Source organism: Numida meleagris, chromosome 4, assembly GCF_002078875.1.
Source record: "Numida meleagris isolate 19003 breed g44 Domestic line chromosome 4, NumMel1.0, whole genome shotgun sequence".
Classification (NCBI taxonomy): domain Eukaryota; kingdom Metazoa; phylum Chordata; class Aves; order Galliformes; family Numididae; genus Numida; species Numida meleagris.
This window is the reverse complement of record NC_034412.1, coordinates 96,575,716-96,596,443: the sequence shown is the minus strand read 5'-3', so window position 1 is coordinate 96,596,443 and position 20,728 is coordinate 96,575,716. Positions and strand designations below refer to the sequence as shown.

The following is a 20,728-nucleotide window of genomic DNA, read 5'->3' as shown; positions in this document are numbered from 1 at the left end:
GGCAAACAAAGAAAGCTGGCACGCATAAATCATAAACCTTCCCCAGAACGTGCTTGGTGTGCAGGAAGGCGCTGTGCCCGCTGTTACTGCTTCTGCTCAAGCACGCACTGCACGACTGCAGCTTGCAGAGCAGAAGACAAAGCCCCACAGCTTATCTCAAGGAGCCCAGAACACCCTCCTGGACACCCACGGCCACTATGGGCTTTTTTCCTTGCTTTTGCAAAGCGCTGACTTCAGCAGAAGCCCTGAGATGGCAGGACTTAGCCAGGACATACAAAGCAGCAGGATCAGCAATGCATCAGGGCCCTGATTTCCATGCAATCGCAGAATCATTAAGGTTGGGAACGACCTCTGCTCTCATCAAACCCAAACGTCGACCTCACCCCACCGTGCCCGCTCACCACTGCCCTCGGTGCCACGTCTTCCCAGTTCTGCACGGAAGGCACAGCTCAGCCCTGCATCACAGCATCATTACATCACCCCCGTACCTGCCTCCAGTTATCCTCTCACTTCTTGACATCTGCTGAGTGGAAACTCGAACGTGAAGGACACGACGGGGGCGGAGGGGGAGCACTTATTACTTCCAGATGGGTTTGAAAATAAAAAGGCTTTCAATGGAAGGACCACGTGAGCGGAGGGCTCGCGCGGGACCTAGCGGCGCGAGTGTGCGTGCACCAGGCAGGGGGGGAATGCCCCCAGAAAGGCTTTCCCCTTCCAGGGCCCGATCCTGCCGAGCCGAGCGCTCAGCCCCGCGCCGCAGCGAGCCACTTCTTTGCATGTCATTTGGCAGATGGCGGCGGTGGGGCCCTGCCAATTCACCCCGAAGCCCTCCGTTTTAATCAGGATCACATCAGAGTTCCAACACATGCTTTGAAACGCGCAGCAGATTCAAAGCTTCGCCTCAAGGGGGGTCCTGCTGAATAACGCATACCATCCCGGCCGCTGCTCCTCCAGCAATTATCTTTCAACTCTGGCTGAACCACCCCGACTGTCAACGCCAGCACGCTGCCAACCGGAGGAAAGGTTGCGGGGTCAGGGCTGCACACACGGCTCCTCGAGGCTGCGGCGCGAGGAGAGCGGTGCGGGGTGTTTGTTTATATTGCTGTCTGCTTGGAAGGAGAACTCCCAGGGCGCTTGTTTTCTGGGTTAGCAGAACTGCAAGCAGCGTTAAGAGGGACTGAGAAAGGTCAGCACGGAGAAGGAGCATCCGTGACTCGCCGCTGGAAGGCAAGGAGGGCTGCGTCGTGGGCACCCTGTCACCTTGAGCTTCCTCTGCCACCGGAGCCAGGAGATGTTGGAGAGGGTCTAGAAGAGGCACGAGGATGCTCAGAGGTTGGAGCACCTCATCTGCGGGGTCAGGATGAGAGAGCTAGGGCCTCACTGTGGCCTTCCAGTACCTGAAGGGAGCTTAGCAACAGGAGGAGAGCCACCTTTTATACGGCCTATTAGGGGACAGGGCAAGGGGAAACGGTGTTAAGCTAGAAGAGGGAAGATTTAGATTGGATATAAGGAAAATGGTTTCTACAATAAGGGTAGTGAGGCACCGGCACAAGTTGCCCAGGGACGTGATGAGTGCCCCATCCCTGGAGATGCTCAGGTCAGGCTGGAGGGGGCTCTAAGCACCTGATGGAGCTGGGGGATGTCCCATTCATTGCAGGGAGTGGGACCAGATGGCCTTTAGAGGTCCCTTTCAACTTAAATGATTCCATGATCTGTTGGGTAGCAACCAGCCCACTGTAGGGAGCTGGAACTAGATAATGTTTGAAGTCACTTCCAACCCAAGCCCTTCTGTGATTCTATGATTCTCCCCAATCCCAGATGTCACCAGTCCTGGGGGAGCATAGCCTCTCCCCACACTGCTCATGTTTGCCAAGGCAGCTCTGCCACCCAGCGCCACCGAGAAGATGGGAAGAATTGGGAATATGGGGGTTGGTAGCTGGGAAGGATTGGGAATATGGGGGTTGCTAGCATTGATGAGGGCGTCTGCAGGAGGAGAAGCACAAGAAAGCCTTGCACACAGGCTCCGGCTCACCCAGCTCCTTCAAAAGCAGTTTCCAAAGAGTTCCTAGCAGGGGTCAAGGATGTCACTAGGTGAATTCCACCCTCTAGGAGTGATCCCCAGCCATACAACTGAGGTCCATGCACGGACCACCTGACCCTTGCTCCCTTTCTATAGTTTCCCCCCTCCCACGGAGCTGTGCTCGTGTTCCTGACCCAACCCAGTCAGCGGCCCAGGAGCATCCAAGCACAAAGCCCTGTAAGGAACAGAGGGAGGCAAAGTGGTGATTCCTCCATTCCAAAGCAATTGCTGGGCCGAAGAAGATCAAGACCATCCCTTCCAACCATCCACCTATCATCAATACTTCCCACTAAGCCACATTCCTCAGTACAACATCTAAACGTTTCTTGAACGTCTCCAGGAACAAATGCAATGGTTTTGGAGCCATCTCTGCTCCATCCAACCCAGGGCAGGCACAGAGCCAGTCCTGGGCTAACTTAGGTGTATTCTCATCCCCAAATTTAAAGCTGGTCTAAATTTGCTATATATGCGAATTAGAAGAATATGTTGCGAGGCTTAAATGACCTGAGCCTGTCAGCAGAACTTTGTGCTTAAAAAGGGAAAAAAAAAAAAAAAAAAAGAATTAGAATGAAAGAAGTCTGGGTTTGCTGATGGATTTCACTCCGTGATTTCTGCACACACCCGTTTGCAATTTGTACAGGAGTGTCACTCAGAGGGCTTGCTCCCTGAGAATGGAGCCTTTGTGCCTCTGCTGTACAAACACGGCCCTACAAACACATTTCTGTCTCGCTAGCAACCCAAATGCCAGGGGAGGGGCTGGTTGGATATCAGGATTCTCCCAAAGAACAGCCAGGCACTGGCACAGGCTGCCCAGCCAGCGGGGAGTCACCATCCCTGGAGGTGTCCAAGAGCTGCAGAGATGTGGCACTTGGGGACATGGTCAGCGGGCATGGTGGGATAGGTTGGGGATTTTAGATGTTTCCTTCAACCCTAATGCCTCGAAGACTGGAAAGGCTCCACAGTGCCCAGCAGTGTTGGAAAGCTGGTCCTGACTTCATGTGTTAGCTCGAGCAGAGCGCTGTACCACCTTCACAGAGGCACCCGTGGTTCACCACGTTCACCAGCTGGTTTGTGCCCTTGGATGCAGCTCTGGGATCATCCATCAATGCGCTGTCCTGAAAGATCCAAGCTCCCAAAACCTCGTTGGCTCCTCTGCCACATGCACGGCCACGAGCAGGAGCACGCACCGGCTGGAGACAGCACAGAGAGCTCCAACCATCGCAGGAACCCGCTATCAAAAACACGGAAGAAATGTAAAAAATAAGGGAAAAAAAAATCGGTTCATTTAGAACCGACATCTAAAAGAAAGCTGAAGAACTTCTCATCCCAGGCAGCAGCATCCTGACAGCTACTAATGCAGGGCTCAAAATGAGCAAGAGATGCTCACGCCTCAGCACGGCGCTGCCCTCTCAACTTGGTTTCCCGAAGCTTGGTGCACTGCACCACGTGCTGCGACAGCTGGAAGATACAGGAGTTATTTCAAGGAACATCTCTGGCTTTCAAGCATTGAAGAGGTCTAACAGGCATACCCCCAAACATACGGTAGCCCTGTAGCCAAGCTTTTGGTTTGACGATGTAGCCATGTCCGCAGACTGTGCTGGAAATGGTCATTGGCCATACACAGGTTGGAATAAAAAGGGCCGTGATTCAGCCCTTTCATTTTTGAGGTGATCAAGCGAATCCAGAGGACTGCCCATTTGTTAATGAAGTTCCTGCAGAGTATGAAGTTTAAAGGCAGGCTTAAAGGCACAGAAAACCCCTTAAGTAAACGGAGCAACCTTCCACGGAAAGCCAGGAAACATCAGAATACAAAGTTCTTCTATGATAACAAGCACATCCGCACTCAAATTATGTGATGTGGGAAGGAGGAGAGTGAAAGCACCAGGAACTACAAAGACCTCAAAGAAAGCGCACCGGGGAACAGAAGCATGCCCACATCTGCACATGGCCCCATCTCCACCTCCCCAGTGTGGCCCATTTTCAGCATGCACATCACAGCACAGCACCCATTTCCCTGCTGCTTCAGCCACTTCATCCACCCCGGCTACTCCACGAGCCTCTTCCCCCAAAACCTGCCAGCTGAGACCATCAGGCTTCCAATCCAAACAGCCCTGGAAGACGTATTTCCTTTCATAATACTTTAATAAAACAACTAGACGAGCAATAGCATCAAAGATTAGGAAAGTCTCGTTGCAGAATTTTGCTAGAAAATAAGTTTCTGCCTTGCAAACCTGCCCAGGAGGGGAAAGCACTATCTGCTCATCCCAACTGCTCTTGTGTAAATAGTCACCCTACACCCAGCCACCGGCCTGACCCTTGCCGAAGGCTCCCCTTCCTGCATTCAAGACTACAAATTCTCCTTGCTTTTATTAAAAGACATGATTTCACTTCTGGAATAAGGGACGGGGGTGGAAGCTCAGACCTAGGGGTGCTTTGGGAGCGCACGGACGCAACGCGAAAATCCCATCCCAAAGGAGCAGGTGAGTGAACGCAGGGATCTTCTGCACACCGCGGTGACCTCGGAGGGATCCTGCCCACGTGGCAGCGGGTCCTGGGATTGGAACCAGGCACACATGGGACCTTTGGAGAGCACCAACAAACGCTGGGAGGTCACTCCCTGCACAGCGCATCCGCAGGAACGCAGTGAGATTTAACAGCCTCTACAATGTGCTCACCAAGCAAAAACAATTTCCACCCGCGCTGTGGAAGATTACACAAAGTTACCAAATTTCAGAGATGGGGATAATTAAGAACACTACACAAACTGCCTTTTTTTTTTTTAAATTAAAGGGGGGCATCAAAAGGCCCTTGTGTCCCCTGCAACACAGGGACCCACTCAGCTCATGTGGCTTGGGATGGTGTGCATGTGTTTGCATTTAAAGTGAAGAACAGGGACAGGATTTCCCAATGAGGCTGCAGCTGCCACATGCCACGTCTCCACTTAGCACCATCATCCCACAGAAAGTGACCAAATGCCCTAAGAATTCTGGCTAGTGCTAAAGCAACCGGCAGCAGGAGAGCCCCGTGCGCAGAGCTGGCACAGGGGACACTGTGCCTCCCATCCCATGCTTTCCATCCCACCCACCACTTCCCCTCCATCCTCACGTGCTCCTGCAGCACGTGCCATCAGCCTGAAGCCACTTTGCGTCCCTCTGCTGCCCTTCGTGTCCATAGATCTAACTGTGCAAAGAAACTTGCATCCCCGAAGCAATCATCACCTACTACTCAGGCATCCCAAGGTGAGAGTTAGACATGAATCCAGACATACCTAAAACAATGAGAGACACAGCGGGTGCTCAACAGACTGCAGTCAGCACTGACAGGGAACACCTATCATAGAGTCATTAAGGTTGGAAAAGAGCTCCAAGATCCCCAAGCCCAACCCCAACCCACTCCCACCATGCCCACTGACCACGACCCTCAGTGCCTGCAGCTCCCAGCTCAGCATAGACCCCAGGGCAGCGTGCGGAGCTGGGGAAGGCATTTAATCCCACCAACCTGTGGAAGCGTATCTCAGATCACCACCTATTAAACATCAGCTTTGATGGTGCATCCCACTGAGGCTATAAAACGTTGGCTCGCCTCCAGCCATCCCAAAGGCACGTGGGACATTTTGGCTGTCCTGACGAGCTCCATCCAATAATGGCTTTTGGACTGGTTGCCCTAGGCCCCCATAAAGGCGTTCTCTACTCGCCCTTGGTCCTTTGCATGTAGCACCACCAGAAGTGATCTCCTCCACGTGCCCTGCCTATTTCATAGAATCACCAAGGTTGGAAAAGACCTCCAAGACCATCCAGTCCAACCGTCCACCTACCACCAATACTTCCCCACTCAACCACATCCCTTGGTACCACATCATCAGGCATTAAGGTACATGATAAAACCCCGTACTGAATATCAGCAAGCGTTCAGAAGATGCAATTCATTCCTGGCCAGGCCAGGGCCTAGATCTTAAAAAACAAAAAACCACCAAAACCAAAGCGCAGACACAGGTTCACGGGGACAAAGCCCAAAACAAGTTCAAACGTGCAGAACCGCCCGAGCACTGTGGAATTGAGCCCCATATTTGGAATGCAGCACATCCCCCCGGAACCACAGGTAATAAAACTCAGATTGATTTTAAAAAATGAAGAAAGGAGTCACTGAGAAGCCCCGAGCTGCACGCGGAGGATATAAGGTTTCTCACGCCCAACCCCACACGTCCCGCTTGACTACACCCCATTGGTTTTCCCATCCAAGAGTGGGGCCGGCCAGCAATCCCTGTCCCCGCTGCCGGCTCCGCGACACATCGTTCTGAAGATCACAGAACCAAACTTTCAGCTCTTGTCATCGTCGGCTTCAGATTTGCAACGTTACGAAAACGCCATTTCCTTCCCACCCCCCTCCGTCGGATCAACCCTTACCCCGTTCCCGCTGGTGAAATCGAACAGTTTGAAAAAAAAAGAAAAGAATTTAAACGAGGCTAATTTGAACCGAATGCATTCAGCTGCCCATCGCTGTTCCCCAGCTCGCCAGGCCCCTTGCCAGCTGTGCTCTGCCATCAATCACGGCCAGCAATGGGGGGACCTCTGGCTGGGGAAGCCCTGCCCTTGGCTTTCAGCAGGTTCCCTACAGCAGAAACAATCCAGGTAGGCTTGGGTATCTCCAGCAAAGGAGACTCCCCCACCTCTCTGGGCAGCTGTGCTAGGGCTCGGATACCCTCCGAGTCTAGAAGCTCTTTCTCATGTTCGGACAGATTTTGTGTGCATTCCAGTTGGTGCCCAGTGCCCCTTATCCTGCTGATAGGCACCACCAAAAAGAGCCTGGCCCTATCCACTTGACCTCCATCCTGTGGATATTTATTAGCATTGGTAAGGTCTTTTCCAATCTCAGCAGCCCCGGGGCTCTCAGTCTTTCCCCATCAGGATGTGCTCCAGCCCCCCACCAGCTCTGCACCCCTCCACTGGGTTCTCCCAGCAGTTCCCTGTCTGCCTGGAACTGGGAAGCCCAGCACTGGGCGCAGTGCTCCAGCGGTGGCCTCCCCAGGGCAGAGCAGAGGGAAGAAGCACCTCCTTTGGCCTGCTGGCAAATCCCATTAGCCCTCTTGGGGACCAGAGCACACTGCTGGCTCGTGGTCACCCTGTGATCAACTGCTGGTCCACCAGGACCTTCTCCACAGAGCCCCTTTCCAGCAACTCAGCCCTCAACCTGTGCTGATGTGTGCGGTCACCCCTCCCCAGGTGCAGGACTCTACAAGTGCCCTTGTTAAATCTCGTAAGACCTCAGTTTAGAAATCCTTAAGATCCAAAACGAGCGGAACTCAGCAGAAGGTGGTAAAAAAAATCAAGGACTTCTGCAAGTCTGTAGGGTGAAAAGGCTCTGAAAGGAGGAGCAGACTGCTCAGCTCGGGAAAAGCAGGGACCACAGCCCTGGTCCAGAGCTCTCTAGAGCTGAAGAACAAATAACGAACTTAAAGGAAGCTGAAAGCGTTAGGAGTGGAGATAAGCAGTGAGAGACAAAAGGCTGAGCGTAGAGGAACAGCCTAACACCTAAAAATCAGAGGGGAAAAGGAAGGCAGAGAGCAGATGGGAGGAAAGAAAACACTCCCTGGGGGCTTCATTCAGATGCACGACCGCTCGCTGGCTCAGCCCAGCAGCTCGGATAGTGCAGGACTGCAAAACCCAACACCGAGCCTCCCAGAGGAGGACAAGGGCAGGGCAAGCAAACATCGTTCCTTCCCTGAGTCCTCTCTCAGCTTCTCGCTGCTGTCACACCAGGCATTGCTTGAGCCACACGTGGTCAGCCCTCCAGGAACCCACCATTGGACTTGCCCATTTTCGCTATGAAGCCGTAAGAAGCTTGGAGCTCCGCAGCTCCATCGCTCATAGAATCAAGACCTGACTTTTCCCCCTCGTCTTTCAAGCCTCCTGCTGTTTCTCCTTGAAACAACGGGGCTGCACGTGGATCTGGGAGCTCTCTCCCAAGACCACGGTGCAATGAGGTTTGAGCACCAGCCTCATCCAGCTCCACAGCAGCAAGGCTGGGAACCACGGGAAGAAGACACATCTGCATCCCCTTATGCCTCCACAGTTGGTAAATATCCTTAACGGGATAGGAAGAACTATTTATTTACTTAGGGCTGCACATTTTCTGCACTAACTGGGCACCAAAAGGCAAATTAAACTTCCTCCTTCCCATCCAGAGCCGCAGAAACCAAAGGATAATTTGCTTCAAAGTTTGGATGTCACAATGAACAAATTGTTTGGGTTTGTGTTGGTTTTTTTGCAAACATCCTTTTTTTCCAGAAACCATTGTACCAGGTACATTCAGCACAATGATCCCAGGGGCTCCCCAGACGTTGCCACTACGTGTGTCTGGTTCCACAGCAGGATGCCCAGCTCACAGGGAGGGTTTCTGCACGTTCAGAGACCCCACTCTCATTTAATGCAACAGCTAAAGTGCTTGCTGAACTGGAAGGAGCAGAATGGTGCACCCAACCCAAGCCCTCCTGTGATTCTGTGCTCTCCATGGCGTTAAGAGTTTGTTTTCCCAACACAGAAAGAGAAGACAACAAGGCGACAGACACGCTGTAAATGAAGTCAGGTCATGGAAATCCTCAAGCTAGCCAATTTTACAGGAAGAACAGTGAGAACACTGAACCTGCCTGTACTTCCAACCATGAATGTAACAACACTGTTTTGTCGTCTTGGGAGAAGTCTTGGCAAGAGTGCTTCCCATAAGCCACCGAGTCCAACCAGTCAGCCACTACCAGAGGAAGCAGGTTACTGCTCGAGGGGTACCACTTTGTTTCATTACCAGTGGATCTGAATTATATCAAAGAAACAAAGTTTGTTTCAACAGACACGATGAGCAAGGCTCTCTGGCTGTATCAAAACACAAAACTCAAGCATCAGTGCATAGGCAATTCCACTTAAATACAAGCACGTCCATGTTCAATTAATCAGGTTCATCTTTTACAGCTACCTACTGCTAGGCAAGCACAAGTAAGTCACGAGGAAAGTTGCCAATATCTGAAAATCAAGACGCAAAAAGTGAAAATGGAGGTGCAGTCAGAAGATGCCCTTCTATGACTCTGCACCTGTGAAATCAGCACTGGTGTCTCAGGGTGTTCCAGCTCTCACCAGGCACAGCAATGCAAATATCCTTAAGTGCAAACTACGAGTTGCACGCCCTGGCTGCACCTCTGGGGTAGCAGGAACCCGGGGCAAAGCGCAGATGGGAGAAGATGATGAGAACGAACCCCTGGTTTTCAACAGTACAAAAAAATCAGAAGATAAGCTCTAGTAGCAACCACAAAACAGAGTCATCGTTTCACCTTTTAAACTAAAGCCACTGTGAAGCCTTCAGAGCCTTGGCTTTGAGAAGACAGAACTCAGCTTAACGTGGCTGTGCAGCACCAGCCTCCTCCCCTTACCTGCTTCATCGCCATCTCCCCAATCTTGTCCGAGTGCTTACGGATGCTCTCCAAGAAATCCTTGAGGTCAGACATGGACACTTCCTTTATCTCCTCACGCAGCTTGGGGATGTTGTCCACCATCACCTTGCAGAAGCGGTAGTGGCTCACCTGGGGCAGGTAGGTGTGCTCCAGGTGCTCCAGGGTCTTCAGCGCAGGGTAGTGCCTGGGGACAGCAAGCAAAGCAGATACAGGAAAGGAGCAGCTATTCCCATCCTGCTTCCTCTCAAAACTGGGTAAATTCTTCAGTAGGTCTAACAATTTCAGCCCTGCTCAAAGGAATGCACATCTTCACACCCAGGTAACCACCCTCTTCACTTTCAAACAGAGAAGCAGAGGCTATGAGAGTCACAGCTCGGAGTTGTGATGCACAGACGAGGACCAGCTGGGTAACGAGGCACTGCACCAGCTGAGCTCATTAACAGCTCCCACCCACCTGCACCAGGCCCTGCTGTCCCCATGACCTCCCCAAAATGAGGGGTCTCCAGAGCACGCCCCAGAACAGGGGGTTGCTGTGTGAGATATGGGGTGCGTGCTGCTGGATTCTGTGACCCTTAGCAGCAAGGTGCCATATGACAGAAGGATGGAGATGGGTATACACCATAATGTGCCTTAGGCTGACAAATTGGCATGCAGCATGTGCTCCTAGCACGGAGACTTGTTATCCTGCTCTAAGTGTCTTGGATGTGAGAGCTCTCAGGTTACTTTCCTGAGTGCATAGAAGCAGTCAGTCCCCACCTTCCTTCCTCCAGCTGTTCAAATGCTGCCGAGCACTGTTCAAAAAAAAGGCTTTCCACCCAGGGTACGTTTTGATTTAGGTAGGGACAAAGGCACTCTCAGCACCACCCCACGTACAGGGTCCAAAGGACACTTCTGCTGCAGGGTCCCTCCTTCTCCAGCTCCTGTTGGACAGCTGCTGTCTGTGACCCCTGCTTTGCTGACAGTAACTTATTTCCCCACCAGAAGAGATGTATACCTTAAAATTGTAAGTTGAAGTTGCCACCCTGAATGGCAGCCAAGTGCCTTGGAAGCATTTGCAGTGCCTACAAAATATATTTCAGACCAAGGCTAGGTGACAGTCCCCTCTCAGGTGAATGAAGGCAACTTCAGTTGACTCTGCCCATGGTTAATCCAGGCCATAAGCACTTCCATTTACACTCTGAAGGCCCTAACAAATGCGATAAGTGCCACAGCACTAACCTGACACTCAAATCCCCATTCATGCTCACCCTTGCCTAAACCCCAGGCAGTTCCAAAGGGAAGTTATTTTAACCCAAAACTGCCTGAAAACCAGAAGTCAAAGGGATTGACCCAGTAACCCGGTCAGCGTTTACATTCGGTGAGATACGACACGCTATTTGCAATAAAATGCAATCCTCTCTGGAGGGAAACTTCAGAGAGCACAGCAAGCCAGAACTGAAACCAGAGGAATAAACACGCACTGGGGGTTTGTTGTATTTTAAGGCATTGTTTGTTGAACCAGAAGCAGCTCCAACACGGCCTGCGGGAACAGCGGGTGTTCGCTGATGGGGTCCCCGACTGCCTGCCAGAACCAGAGCCCGGAGCATGTGGGGGCAGAGCAAAGTTCAGCACTGAGACGTGCAGAGAGCGTCCAGATCTCTGAAGGCCATCTGGTCCCACTCCCTGCGATGCACAGGGACACCCACAGCTCCATCAGGTGCTCAGAGCCGTGTCCAGCCCGACCTGAATGCCTCCAGGGCTGGGGCACCCACCACCTCTCACCGGGCCACCTGTGCCCACCCTAAAGATCTTTTGCCTTAGATCCAATTTAAATCTCCTCCCCTTTTAGCTGGAAATCACTCATGTTATAACCATCACGCAGCAAACATCACTTAACTCATCTTGTCTGCTCTGGAAGAGTTGAGTTCGTTCAGCCTGAATGCCAACCCTATTGCTCCGCAGCCCAAACCTGGGGCTCACACAGTAACCAAGCCCCTCGCTGGCTATGATGAAATGATATATAAGTGAGACCGGGTGCAGACACAAAAATATTTAATATGTTGTGCTGCGTTTGGTGAATGAAGCCATCAAACCCAGACAAAGGAGGAGGGGGGGGGGGGAAAAAAAAAAAAAAGAAAGAAAAAAGCCAAGGGTTCAGATATTCCTTAAATGTGGCTTTCAGCTTCTATTTGTTTCAAAATGAACCAGTCCAACAAGGGGAAGGAAAAAAAAAAAAAAAAAGATGCAATTCTTAGAACCAGACCCTGGAAATACTCCCCAGAATGAGGGAACCGAGCGGCATGTGGATTCCTTTCAAAAGTTCACAGCGCTGTGATCTGCTCCAGCTCCCCACCCCACATCTGTCAGCAGATGAACCCCTCGCTGTTCCCACCAACAGAATGAAAACAGTTGGACAAGCTGCAGCCTGCCTGTCCTGCACCGAGCCGTCCAGAGGACGAGAGCGAGCTTCGTGCACAGCTAAACTGGCCCCCCAGCACCTCCCCAGCCGGCCCCGCTTCCAGGAGTGATGCTTATCCATTCACCCAAGGCTCCTGGGGGAACCGAGGACCGCCGAGATCGGCTCAGGCAGAAGGGGAAGTGTAGCATTCCGCCCATCCAATTAGTTATCGCCTTGTTCGAAACATCTGGTTCCTCCTGCATTGTGTGCATGATGGATGGCAGGCACGGAGCAGGCAGCGGACCCGACCGCGCTCCCCCACGTGCCATGCAGCTGGAGCCCATTGCATTTTCCACTGCCCTCACCCTAGCAGCTGCTCTATGCCCAGTTTGCCACCCCTCCAGGGCCTCCAAAGTCCCGTGCTGCTCAAACAAACCGGCCCCCAGGAGCTGGGCCGGGCTGTAATTCCTCAGCATCACGACAGATGTGGGGTGAGAAAAACCTTGGATTTATAGCTCGTGATTTCTGAGCCACAGAGTCCTTTCGGTTCGGCTCACTCTTCTGAGCGCTGACTCCTAGCACCAAGTAAGCTGCGTGCCTTCTCACCACCTTCTCCTATTGCTCCTCTCAGTGTTTCTCAGCCCTCTGGCTCTTGTTCACATTCCCTGGGTTCTCTCAGATTAGATGAGTTTTGTATTCTGCCCCCCCCCCCCCAGCACGCCACTTGGTTAATAATGCAGACGTACCGAGCCACGCACCGATTTGGGATGTCTATCCCAAAGCCAAGCTTCCTCGGGAAAAAAGAAAAGAAACAGCCAACATCCATCTTCATTAGAAAGCCTAAGACAGAATGAAACAAGGTCTGGTCTGCACCACGGGACGCTGAGCAGCAATGACACCAGCAGAAATCAGATACATTAACGTGGCCAGGCTGACACGGAATTGCTGAGGTTTGAGAAGCTCTTTGTTGAATTCAAGCAGCACCCAGTGGCTGCTGTTCGGCCCCTCCAGCACCACCACCACCAGGCTATGCAAAATTTACCTTTTCGATTTCATCTGCTCTCGCAGTTTGCTGTACATCTCCAGAACTGGAAAGAGAAAAAACAAAAAAACAAACAAAAAAAAACAAAACAGAAGTGTTGAGACAGAAGCACAGAGCACATTCAGACAAACAGCTGAATCAATGAAGGGCAATTCTGGGCTCCTCACCGGGAAGGCAAAGCGTCAGCTTATCAACCGTCGCCGAAATGTTCCTCTGCTGCAGTCGGCATTGCTTCAGCTCTTCCATTGCTATTATCAGCTTCGGGAAAAGAAAGAAAAAAAGTCTCACTGTCAACAGCAAGCAGACGGAGAGAGGATATAAACCGCTTTGCACTTGCCATGAAAAGTCCAAGCGGCAGCAGGAGAACAGAGCCTGCCCCGAGGAGCGGGGAGCTCCCCAGCCCTGAGCTCCTTCCTGGAGCAGCAGAAGCATTCCCTCGGCTCTTTTCAAAGCAAGCAAGCAACAAAACCAAAGCCGTCAAAAACAGCAGCCTCGCAGCACGTCCCGTGAATTCCCCAAATGATTTCCCCTTCCCATGTTATTCATCTCATCCCTTTTCAAGCTTCTCTTTTCTAGTTGTTCTGAAAGGCAGGAAGCGGCCCCGGGGGATTCTCAACATCCCAACCCCACCATGGTTTTTGAACGCTCCAGCAGAAAAACCTGTGCATCTGGACAACGGCAAAAACAAGGATCAGCCATCGCACACCAAAGAGAACTCTTTGGTCTGGTTCTTTCCAAGGGACAGCCCACAGCTCTGCGCTCCAGGGCACTGATGTATGGAATCTCAGAACAGCTGGGCTGGGAGGGGACCTTAGAGGTCATCCAGTCCCAACCCCTGGGCCAGGAAGAGTTTGTGAAAGCCTTGGGAAACCTCGGGCTAGTCTAATTCTGGAGTGCAAAGGAGAATCCTCCACTCAAGGTAATGGGTATGTTTATTTGGTTCCAGCATCACCTCCTCCCACAGGGCAGTTTTATCCGTTAGCTTCATTAGACTAATTGGTCCGACACAGACCAAGGTGGTACGTGAGAATCAATGCATCTAACACCCGTGCCGTGCTGAGCAACTCCCAGTGCTCAGCCATCTGCCACCAGTAAGCACAGCCACGTTACAGAAAAGCTACAAAGACACCGAGCACCACGCACCTCTTTCCCTTCACTCTGCAGCTTTCGGTTGGTGTCCGTCACTTGGTTCTGCGGGGATAGCGGGGAAGAGAGAAAGAACACATCTACAGGTCAATCAGGGCAAAGTAAGGATCGTCAATTAATGCCAGAGCAAGAAAGGAAGTCTTCAGTGTGGGCTTTACCTATAGAGTTCAACTCTATTTTCTTTCAGGCCTACACATGCATTTCCCACTGGATGACTCTGCCAGTCATCCAGTGACAGAGTCATCTGATCCAGAGTCATCTGCCATGACTCTCCTGCATATTCATTCAAGTTCAGACTTGAGAGGGTTCACAAACAGAGGTAGCATCTTGTAGGGACCAGCTGGGAAAACATCCCCCCTCCCCCCCCTTCAAGAGAACACACTCACCTTCAGCTCTTTAACGAGAACAGCCCATTACAGAGATAAAGAGAGCAGAGAATAAGTGCTCTGAGCTCAGGTGCCTCACGCCAGCGCAAAGCTAACATGCCACAAAACTCCTTCTTTTCTCCCATTGAATCCCCTTTTTGTAGCCATTAACATTGCAAATTGTCACTTCCAGGCTTGTCCTTGGAGGATCTCTCCGAGCTTTCTTGTTGTACTCAGGCCCACCATACCTGCCTCTGGCCTTCCACTGGCATCATTTGATCTTATGAACCAGTTCAGGCGTGTTTGGAGGAGTTCTGTTCATTCTATACACAAAAGCCAGAAACAGAGCTCGGACAACAGCATGAATTGCAACAGGGCACTTTCTTTTTATATATATGCCTGTTCAAGAGCAAGTCAAATGAAGACCTCTGCTTCCAATAAGAGTTGGTCACTGCTTCTAAACTGTCCTGACTTCTCCGCGTGGAAGCTCCTCGCAGCTGCAGCATCATTGCTGCAGTGATCTCCAGCTGCCACCAAAGCAGCCGTGAATTCGGGATGGTTTCATGAGTAGCAAAGGTGTCCAGGGAAAGCATTCCCCCATTACCCAGCAGAACGTGGATGGTGCGTGGCTCCCAGCCCTCCCTGGGTGCTTACTGCTGGCCATGAGCAGCTTGCCATGATGCAAGAAGAGGAGTCATCTCATGACATCCACGCACACCACTCCACCACAGCATCTGCATCAGATCTCTCCCCCTTCTGCAGTAGCTTCAGCTCTCCTGGCTGCTTGCCCTGTGCAAAAACTGCTCATTTCCTTTATGATGTATTGAGATTTTACAAGCAGGAGCATGGCATCTCTTCCAAAGATTATTTTATTTTCTTATATCCTGCAAATCCCACCAGGAAAAAGGAATCCATGTCGGGTAATTTAAAACTGCTCCTAAAATAATGCCAAGGCTGTGCGAGTCTTCTATTAAAATTACATATCGATCCCAGCTAAAGCAAAAAGTGAGGGTGCATTCCTCCCTGGCACACCAAGCTTTCAGGGCCAGGGGGCCGTGTTTTGTTTTGTCCTCAGGATCTACATCCGTACACAATGAGAAGAGATGGATGATCGTTCCTCGAGACTCTCAGCAGACACGCCGAAGCCGTTCAGACGAGGGGATTTCATAATCTAAGACAGACACACAGCAAGGGGGGGCAGGGGGAGGGACAGACAACAGGTGGGCACATGTGAAGAACGAGACGAGCGGATCACACAAGGGGCTTACGGGATGCTCGAGTTGTTAGTTCATTCATCTCCACGGGGAACATGTGGTGCTGAGCAGGGCTTTTGTCTGCGGGTTTTAAACACCGCTCTGCTATCATTTAGAGAGTGTCAGAGTGATGAGAGGGAAGAGCAAAGGCCACGTGGAGAGGAATCCTGGGAATGGATGCCCAGGGCACTGGTGTGACCCTGCAGGGCTGCGCCGGCTCCATCTTGGGTCCAGCACTCACCTACATGGATTGTCCACGTCCCTTTCTGATGAGGGGAAGGGGTGGCTGGCGAGAGGTCCCTCCAGGCAGCGATGAACTTCCCGATCTGGAGGTGCACCCAAGGAGCGGGTTAATCACCCACCATCCTCTCTCTTCATTTATCCAATCCCTATAGGAATCCATTGCGAGGCCACTGCCATTTTAGCAGCACAGACCAGGACAGCAGCTCCAAGGAAGGGCCCAGGGAGAAGTGAGCCTGAGTGACCCATGCCACGCTGTTACCTGATGTTGCATCTACATCAGATTGGTATGCAGGAACAGAACCCTACAGCACACCTGAAATAACCCTTCTACACCACTTCACTGGTGACTGACCCAGCTTAAAAACCACAGGAAGAGCAAAAAAAAAAAAGAAAAGAGAACTCACCAACTAGAAAGACTTCACAGTAGGAAACTAAAGGTGGTGAGAGATGTAGAAAGCACGACCCTCTAGGGCAGCTTGGGGCTACTGATCTTACACCAAGAGCAGCCTTTCCTACTGCCTCCAAATTGCAGAAGGCCGCTGCAGAAACAAGAAGGAAAAATCCCTGTTTTGGGCCTGACAGGTCAAAAAGCAGTAAATCTGAAAAGCAGGGTTTTAAACCGAGTAGCTTGAGTTCCCTAGAGGTGGAAGGGCAGAAATACCTGGAAGGAGGGCGAGCATCAGGTTTGGCAGAAATCCATCAGGAGTGAAGCGTAACCTGCTTAAGATGAGGGGGCTTGCTGAGGTTGCCAGCAGCCCTTTCCCTCTGCCATCTGTTCCCGTTCACTCCTCCAGTCACGTTTACAAGCTGAACCATCCCAGTGCATAATCTATCTTTTAATTTCCAGTGGAACCTCTCTGAGATGCAGGAGCTGGGCCGGTACACGGCTTCCAAAAGCCAGTGGGAGCGTGAACGGGGACTGGGAACAGGTCAGTATTGCACAGCACTGCAGGACAAAGGGCAGCAGGGGAAGACCATGTATTTAGCTCCTATTCAGGATGCACGGTAGAGACGCAATATGGAGGGCATTTACTTTATAGCTGGTTGGATGTCCATTCAAAGACCAGCACCAACGGAGAAAAGGGCCGAGATCAAATGCAGACTGAATAGCTGGAACAAAACTCACTCTCACCACTGGACTCCGAGATGATTCCCCGGGGAAACCCGTACAAAGAGAGCTCAGTATTTCTCCAATAGGCTTCTGTGTATATTTTTCCCATGTGCCGTTTAATAGATCACATAGTGATGGAAATCAAGAGAGATCCTGAGGGTAGAGATGGACTTCACAGCGCGCCACCAACAAAGCAGCTGTGTGCAGAATGGGAAACAGCAGCAAGCCCTCGCAAACAAACAATGTGGATGGAATTCTTGGCTATAAACAATGGCTTAAACAGCAACAACAACAACAAAAAAATTAGAATAATAATTACAAAAAAATAAGGCTTCTTTCACGGTATTTCCAATGGCCCCGTCCTCTGATCGGCTGTTTGGTTTCATGGAAAAATGTCATTATAATAAGAAGTGCTTGTGAGGCAAGGAAACGTCCCCACAAAGGTGCTGCTGAAAGCACACGTTGGTTTGTGGGATCAGGGCTGCGTGTGAATCTAGGAGCCTGCATGGAAATGCCGAAGGTCGCTTCGAATGAATAAATCAACGCGTGAAAAAAAAAAAACGGGGAAGTCAGAGTGGTTTTTTTTCTCTTCTTTTCCAAAAAATTGGCTTTTCCGAGATTTGCGTTCCCTGATTTAGGGCTTCGTCCTCCCTAGCTCCCAGCCAACAGTCCCACACACCTTCCAGAAAGGTTCTTCTCACCAGACTCCACCCAACTCTGTTCCAGCTTCTGGAGGAAAAGGAGGAAGGCTCTCCCATCTCTGACACTCGTCAAGTGATTCCAATGCTGTGTGTGTCTCATATCATAGAATCATAGAATTAGCCAGGTTGGAAAAGACCTACAAGATCACCTAGTCCAACCAGCCACCTACCACCAATAACCCCATTAACGCCCCAGATTGTGTAAATCTCCTATTTTAAGGAGCAGAAGCCACGCTTGGTCCCTGCATGCAGGAACACCACCAAGCTCCAGATCCTTTCTGTCCCCAGAAACCTGCCTGGTTTCCTTCCCACCACTTACCTACACGCCAATCCTACATACAGCTTTTTCCACACGCTGCTGAACACATTTTTTTTTCCCCAAGAAATAGGTAAAATCTCCCTTTCTCTTATCATTCTGCACAGCTTTAAAGGCCACGATACTTGCAAAGCCCATTCCTAGCTGTAACCATTTTATCTTCCCCACTCCTTGCTCTAGTCGCTTTACTTTCCAGTTCAACCAACCACACCTGGAGATGCTGGAGAAAAAGAATCAAGCCATGGGTTTGTGCAAACAGTGCTTCTGTACTTAGTGATTCCAAGCACCCTTGTTTCTCACTGCTGCTCCTGCTTGCTCTGAGCACCTCACAATGTTCTGATGTTCGTTTTGTTCTTAAATATTAACATCTCACCTGCCAGCAACGTGCAGATATCTCACAACTGAAGTCAGATCTGCACCAGACTGTTTTCATAGAACCACGGAGCGGTTTGAGTTGGGAGGGACCTTTAAAGGCCATCTGGTCCCACTGCCTGCAATGCACAGGGACACCCACAGCTCCGTCAGGTGCTCAGAGCCCCATCCTGCCCGACCTTAATGTCTCCAGGGATGGGGTATTCACCACCTCTCCGGGCAACCTGTGCCAGTTCTGCAGATCTGACTCAAATGCAACGCCCTCTGCAATGAGAATTTGATGTCAGGTGAGGCACTAAAGCAGACGGTGCTACAGCAGACATGCTGCTGACTGCAGAGCTCATTTGTGCACAAGACGTTGGTTGAAGGTATATCAGGAAAAGCACCTGTTTACTAACACAGAACAGGCCTAGCTTCCATCTTCCCTGCACTTCTGATGTACCACAGCATTCCAGTTTGCCAAAATAATTGCTGAGCTTCAAATGGCTAAGCTATCATCACAGGGAGAAAGAACGAAGACTGTTGTTGGGTTTGGTTTTTCCCAGGCAGAGTGGGAGATGCTCTGGACAAAAGGAGATTTCCATTTGGTTGGTCAACCACAGGGCACTCGAGGTTGGCGGGGACCTCTGGGGGTCACCGTGTCCAAGCCCCCTGCTCAGACAGGGCCACTTGCAGCCAGCTGCCCCTGGGCCATGTCCTGCAGCTTTCTCTTACCTTCAGTTTTTGGGCTTCTCCCCTCACTTTCAGCAGCTCTGTGATGGAGTCCACAAAGCCCTGGTAATGGAAGTTGCACATTTTCTCAATCTCCCGATCGTGGTTTCTGATTCGTGCTTCCAATTTTTCCATGAAACGACCGTGTTCCTCGCCATCGTAAACAGACCTAAAAAAGAAGATGCCACCGTGAGCCAGGATTCCAATACCTGCTAGCATCATTGCTGACAAGAAATACCCAGCATCCAACTGAAAAAAGAACTACAAAAAGGCGAGGGGGGGAAGCTACAAAGGAAAAGTATCAGCATTACAGCAGCCAAATCCCATTCCTCTTCCTATTGCTACGCTTTAACGGCACAATTCTGCTTTGGAATAAAGGTGAAAAGAGACACAACTTCCTAAAACTACACATGTGCTACCACCATACTCTGCCATTGCTTGCAACTTAGCAGAGCTCTGCTGGTGAAACATGAAAGCTGGAGACAGAGTGCCATCTAGTGCTGCCACACAGCAGTGGTGCTCAGGGTGCTCACAAGGCACCGCTGCCAATGTAACACGGAGATGACAACTCATGTACAACAAGCAAACGATGCCTGATACGGGTGCCCTGAAAGTGTGTTTGCTTTATACACTGTCAGCACTGACAGAGGCATCTATCAGCCAAAGGAATACATGTACAACTCTCCAAAAGGCTTAAAAACTCCAAGCAAAATTTCCTTCGCAGGTGGGGAACACAAAGGTTCGGCGACTAAAGCTCTTTGGTTTCTTTTTTTTTCCACCCCAAAACTCTGAGATTTCACCCAAGCTCTGGGATTAAAGAACAAAAAGTTGGCGATGGGCAGCAGTGAAACCTCAGCACGCTCGGGGTCAGCTCGTGTAAAAGCTTATATTTAAACAAACTCAAATCCCAAGCTCTACCACCACATCTTGGGGTTCTCCATCCTGGTTGAGGTCCCCTTCCCAGCACTCCTGCAAAGTCACCCCATGACCCTGACTATTACCTGGGAGCAGAAGCTGATCCCCACCTGGCTCCAGCCTCCTTCCATGCAGTTGTACAGAGCCATGAGGTCTGCCCTGAGCCTCCTGCTCTCCAGACTGAGCCATCCCATTCCCTCAGCTGCTCCCCATAAGAGCTGTGCTCCAGACCCCTCGTAGCTCCACTGCCCTTCTCTACACGTGCTCCAAGGCCTCAATGCCTTTCTCATAGTGAGGGATCCAGCAGTTCAGAAGAAACCAGAAGGTGACCCACACACAAGTTTCAACATGTAAAAGAAATATTCTATCATTGCTGCGCTCCCATCAGCCGTGACCCTGCGATGGAAGGCTGCTCTCGGTGACACATCCCTCTGGTTTGCATTTCTTAACTACCTTGGCTAAACAAAACCATTGAAGAGGGCTTGGAAAAGCTCTTGGATCGTATCCTCGGGTTTCGCAATTCCTGCATACGCGTTCAAACTCCACTTCTGGTTTTACCAAAAGGTCAACTGGAAAAATCATTCCAGGAGATCCAACACGGGCAAACGGCTCCACGAGAGCAGACATCCAAAAGCACGGCCTTTGCGTTACCGCAGCGTTC

General features: G+C 51.0%; 1 protein-coding gene across 4 annotated transcripts in view; it reads right to left on the bottom strand.

The window, feature by feature from the left end:
* The window catches only part of EXOC6B (exocyst complex component 6B), a 248,811-nt gene that overhangs the window by 201,161 nt on the left and 26,922 nt on the right, over positions 1 to 20,728 (bottom strand). For all 4 annotated transcript variants that reach the window (XM_021396671.1, XM_021396669.1, XM_021396670.1 and 1 more), the window contains 5 exons: positions 19,156 to 19,321; positions 14,078 to 14,125; positions 13,102 to 13,192; positions 12,935 to 12,980; positions 9,495 to 9,699 (listed from right to left, as the gene is read on the bottom strand). In XM_021396671.1, the coding sequence (XP_021252346.1) occupies positions 9,495 to 9,699; positions 12,935 to 12,980; positions 13,102 to 13,192; positions 14,078 to 14,125; positions 19,156 to 19,321 (556 nt within the window). The remainder of the gene's footprint in view (positions 1 to 9,494; positions 9,700 to 12,934; positions 12,981 to 13,101; positions 13,193 to 14,077; positions 14,126 to 19,155; positions 19,322 to 20,728) is intronic.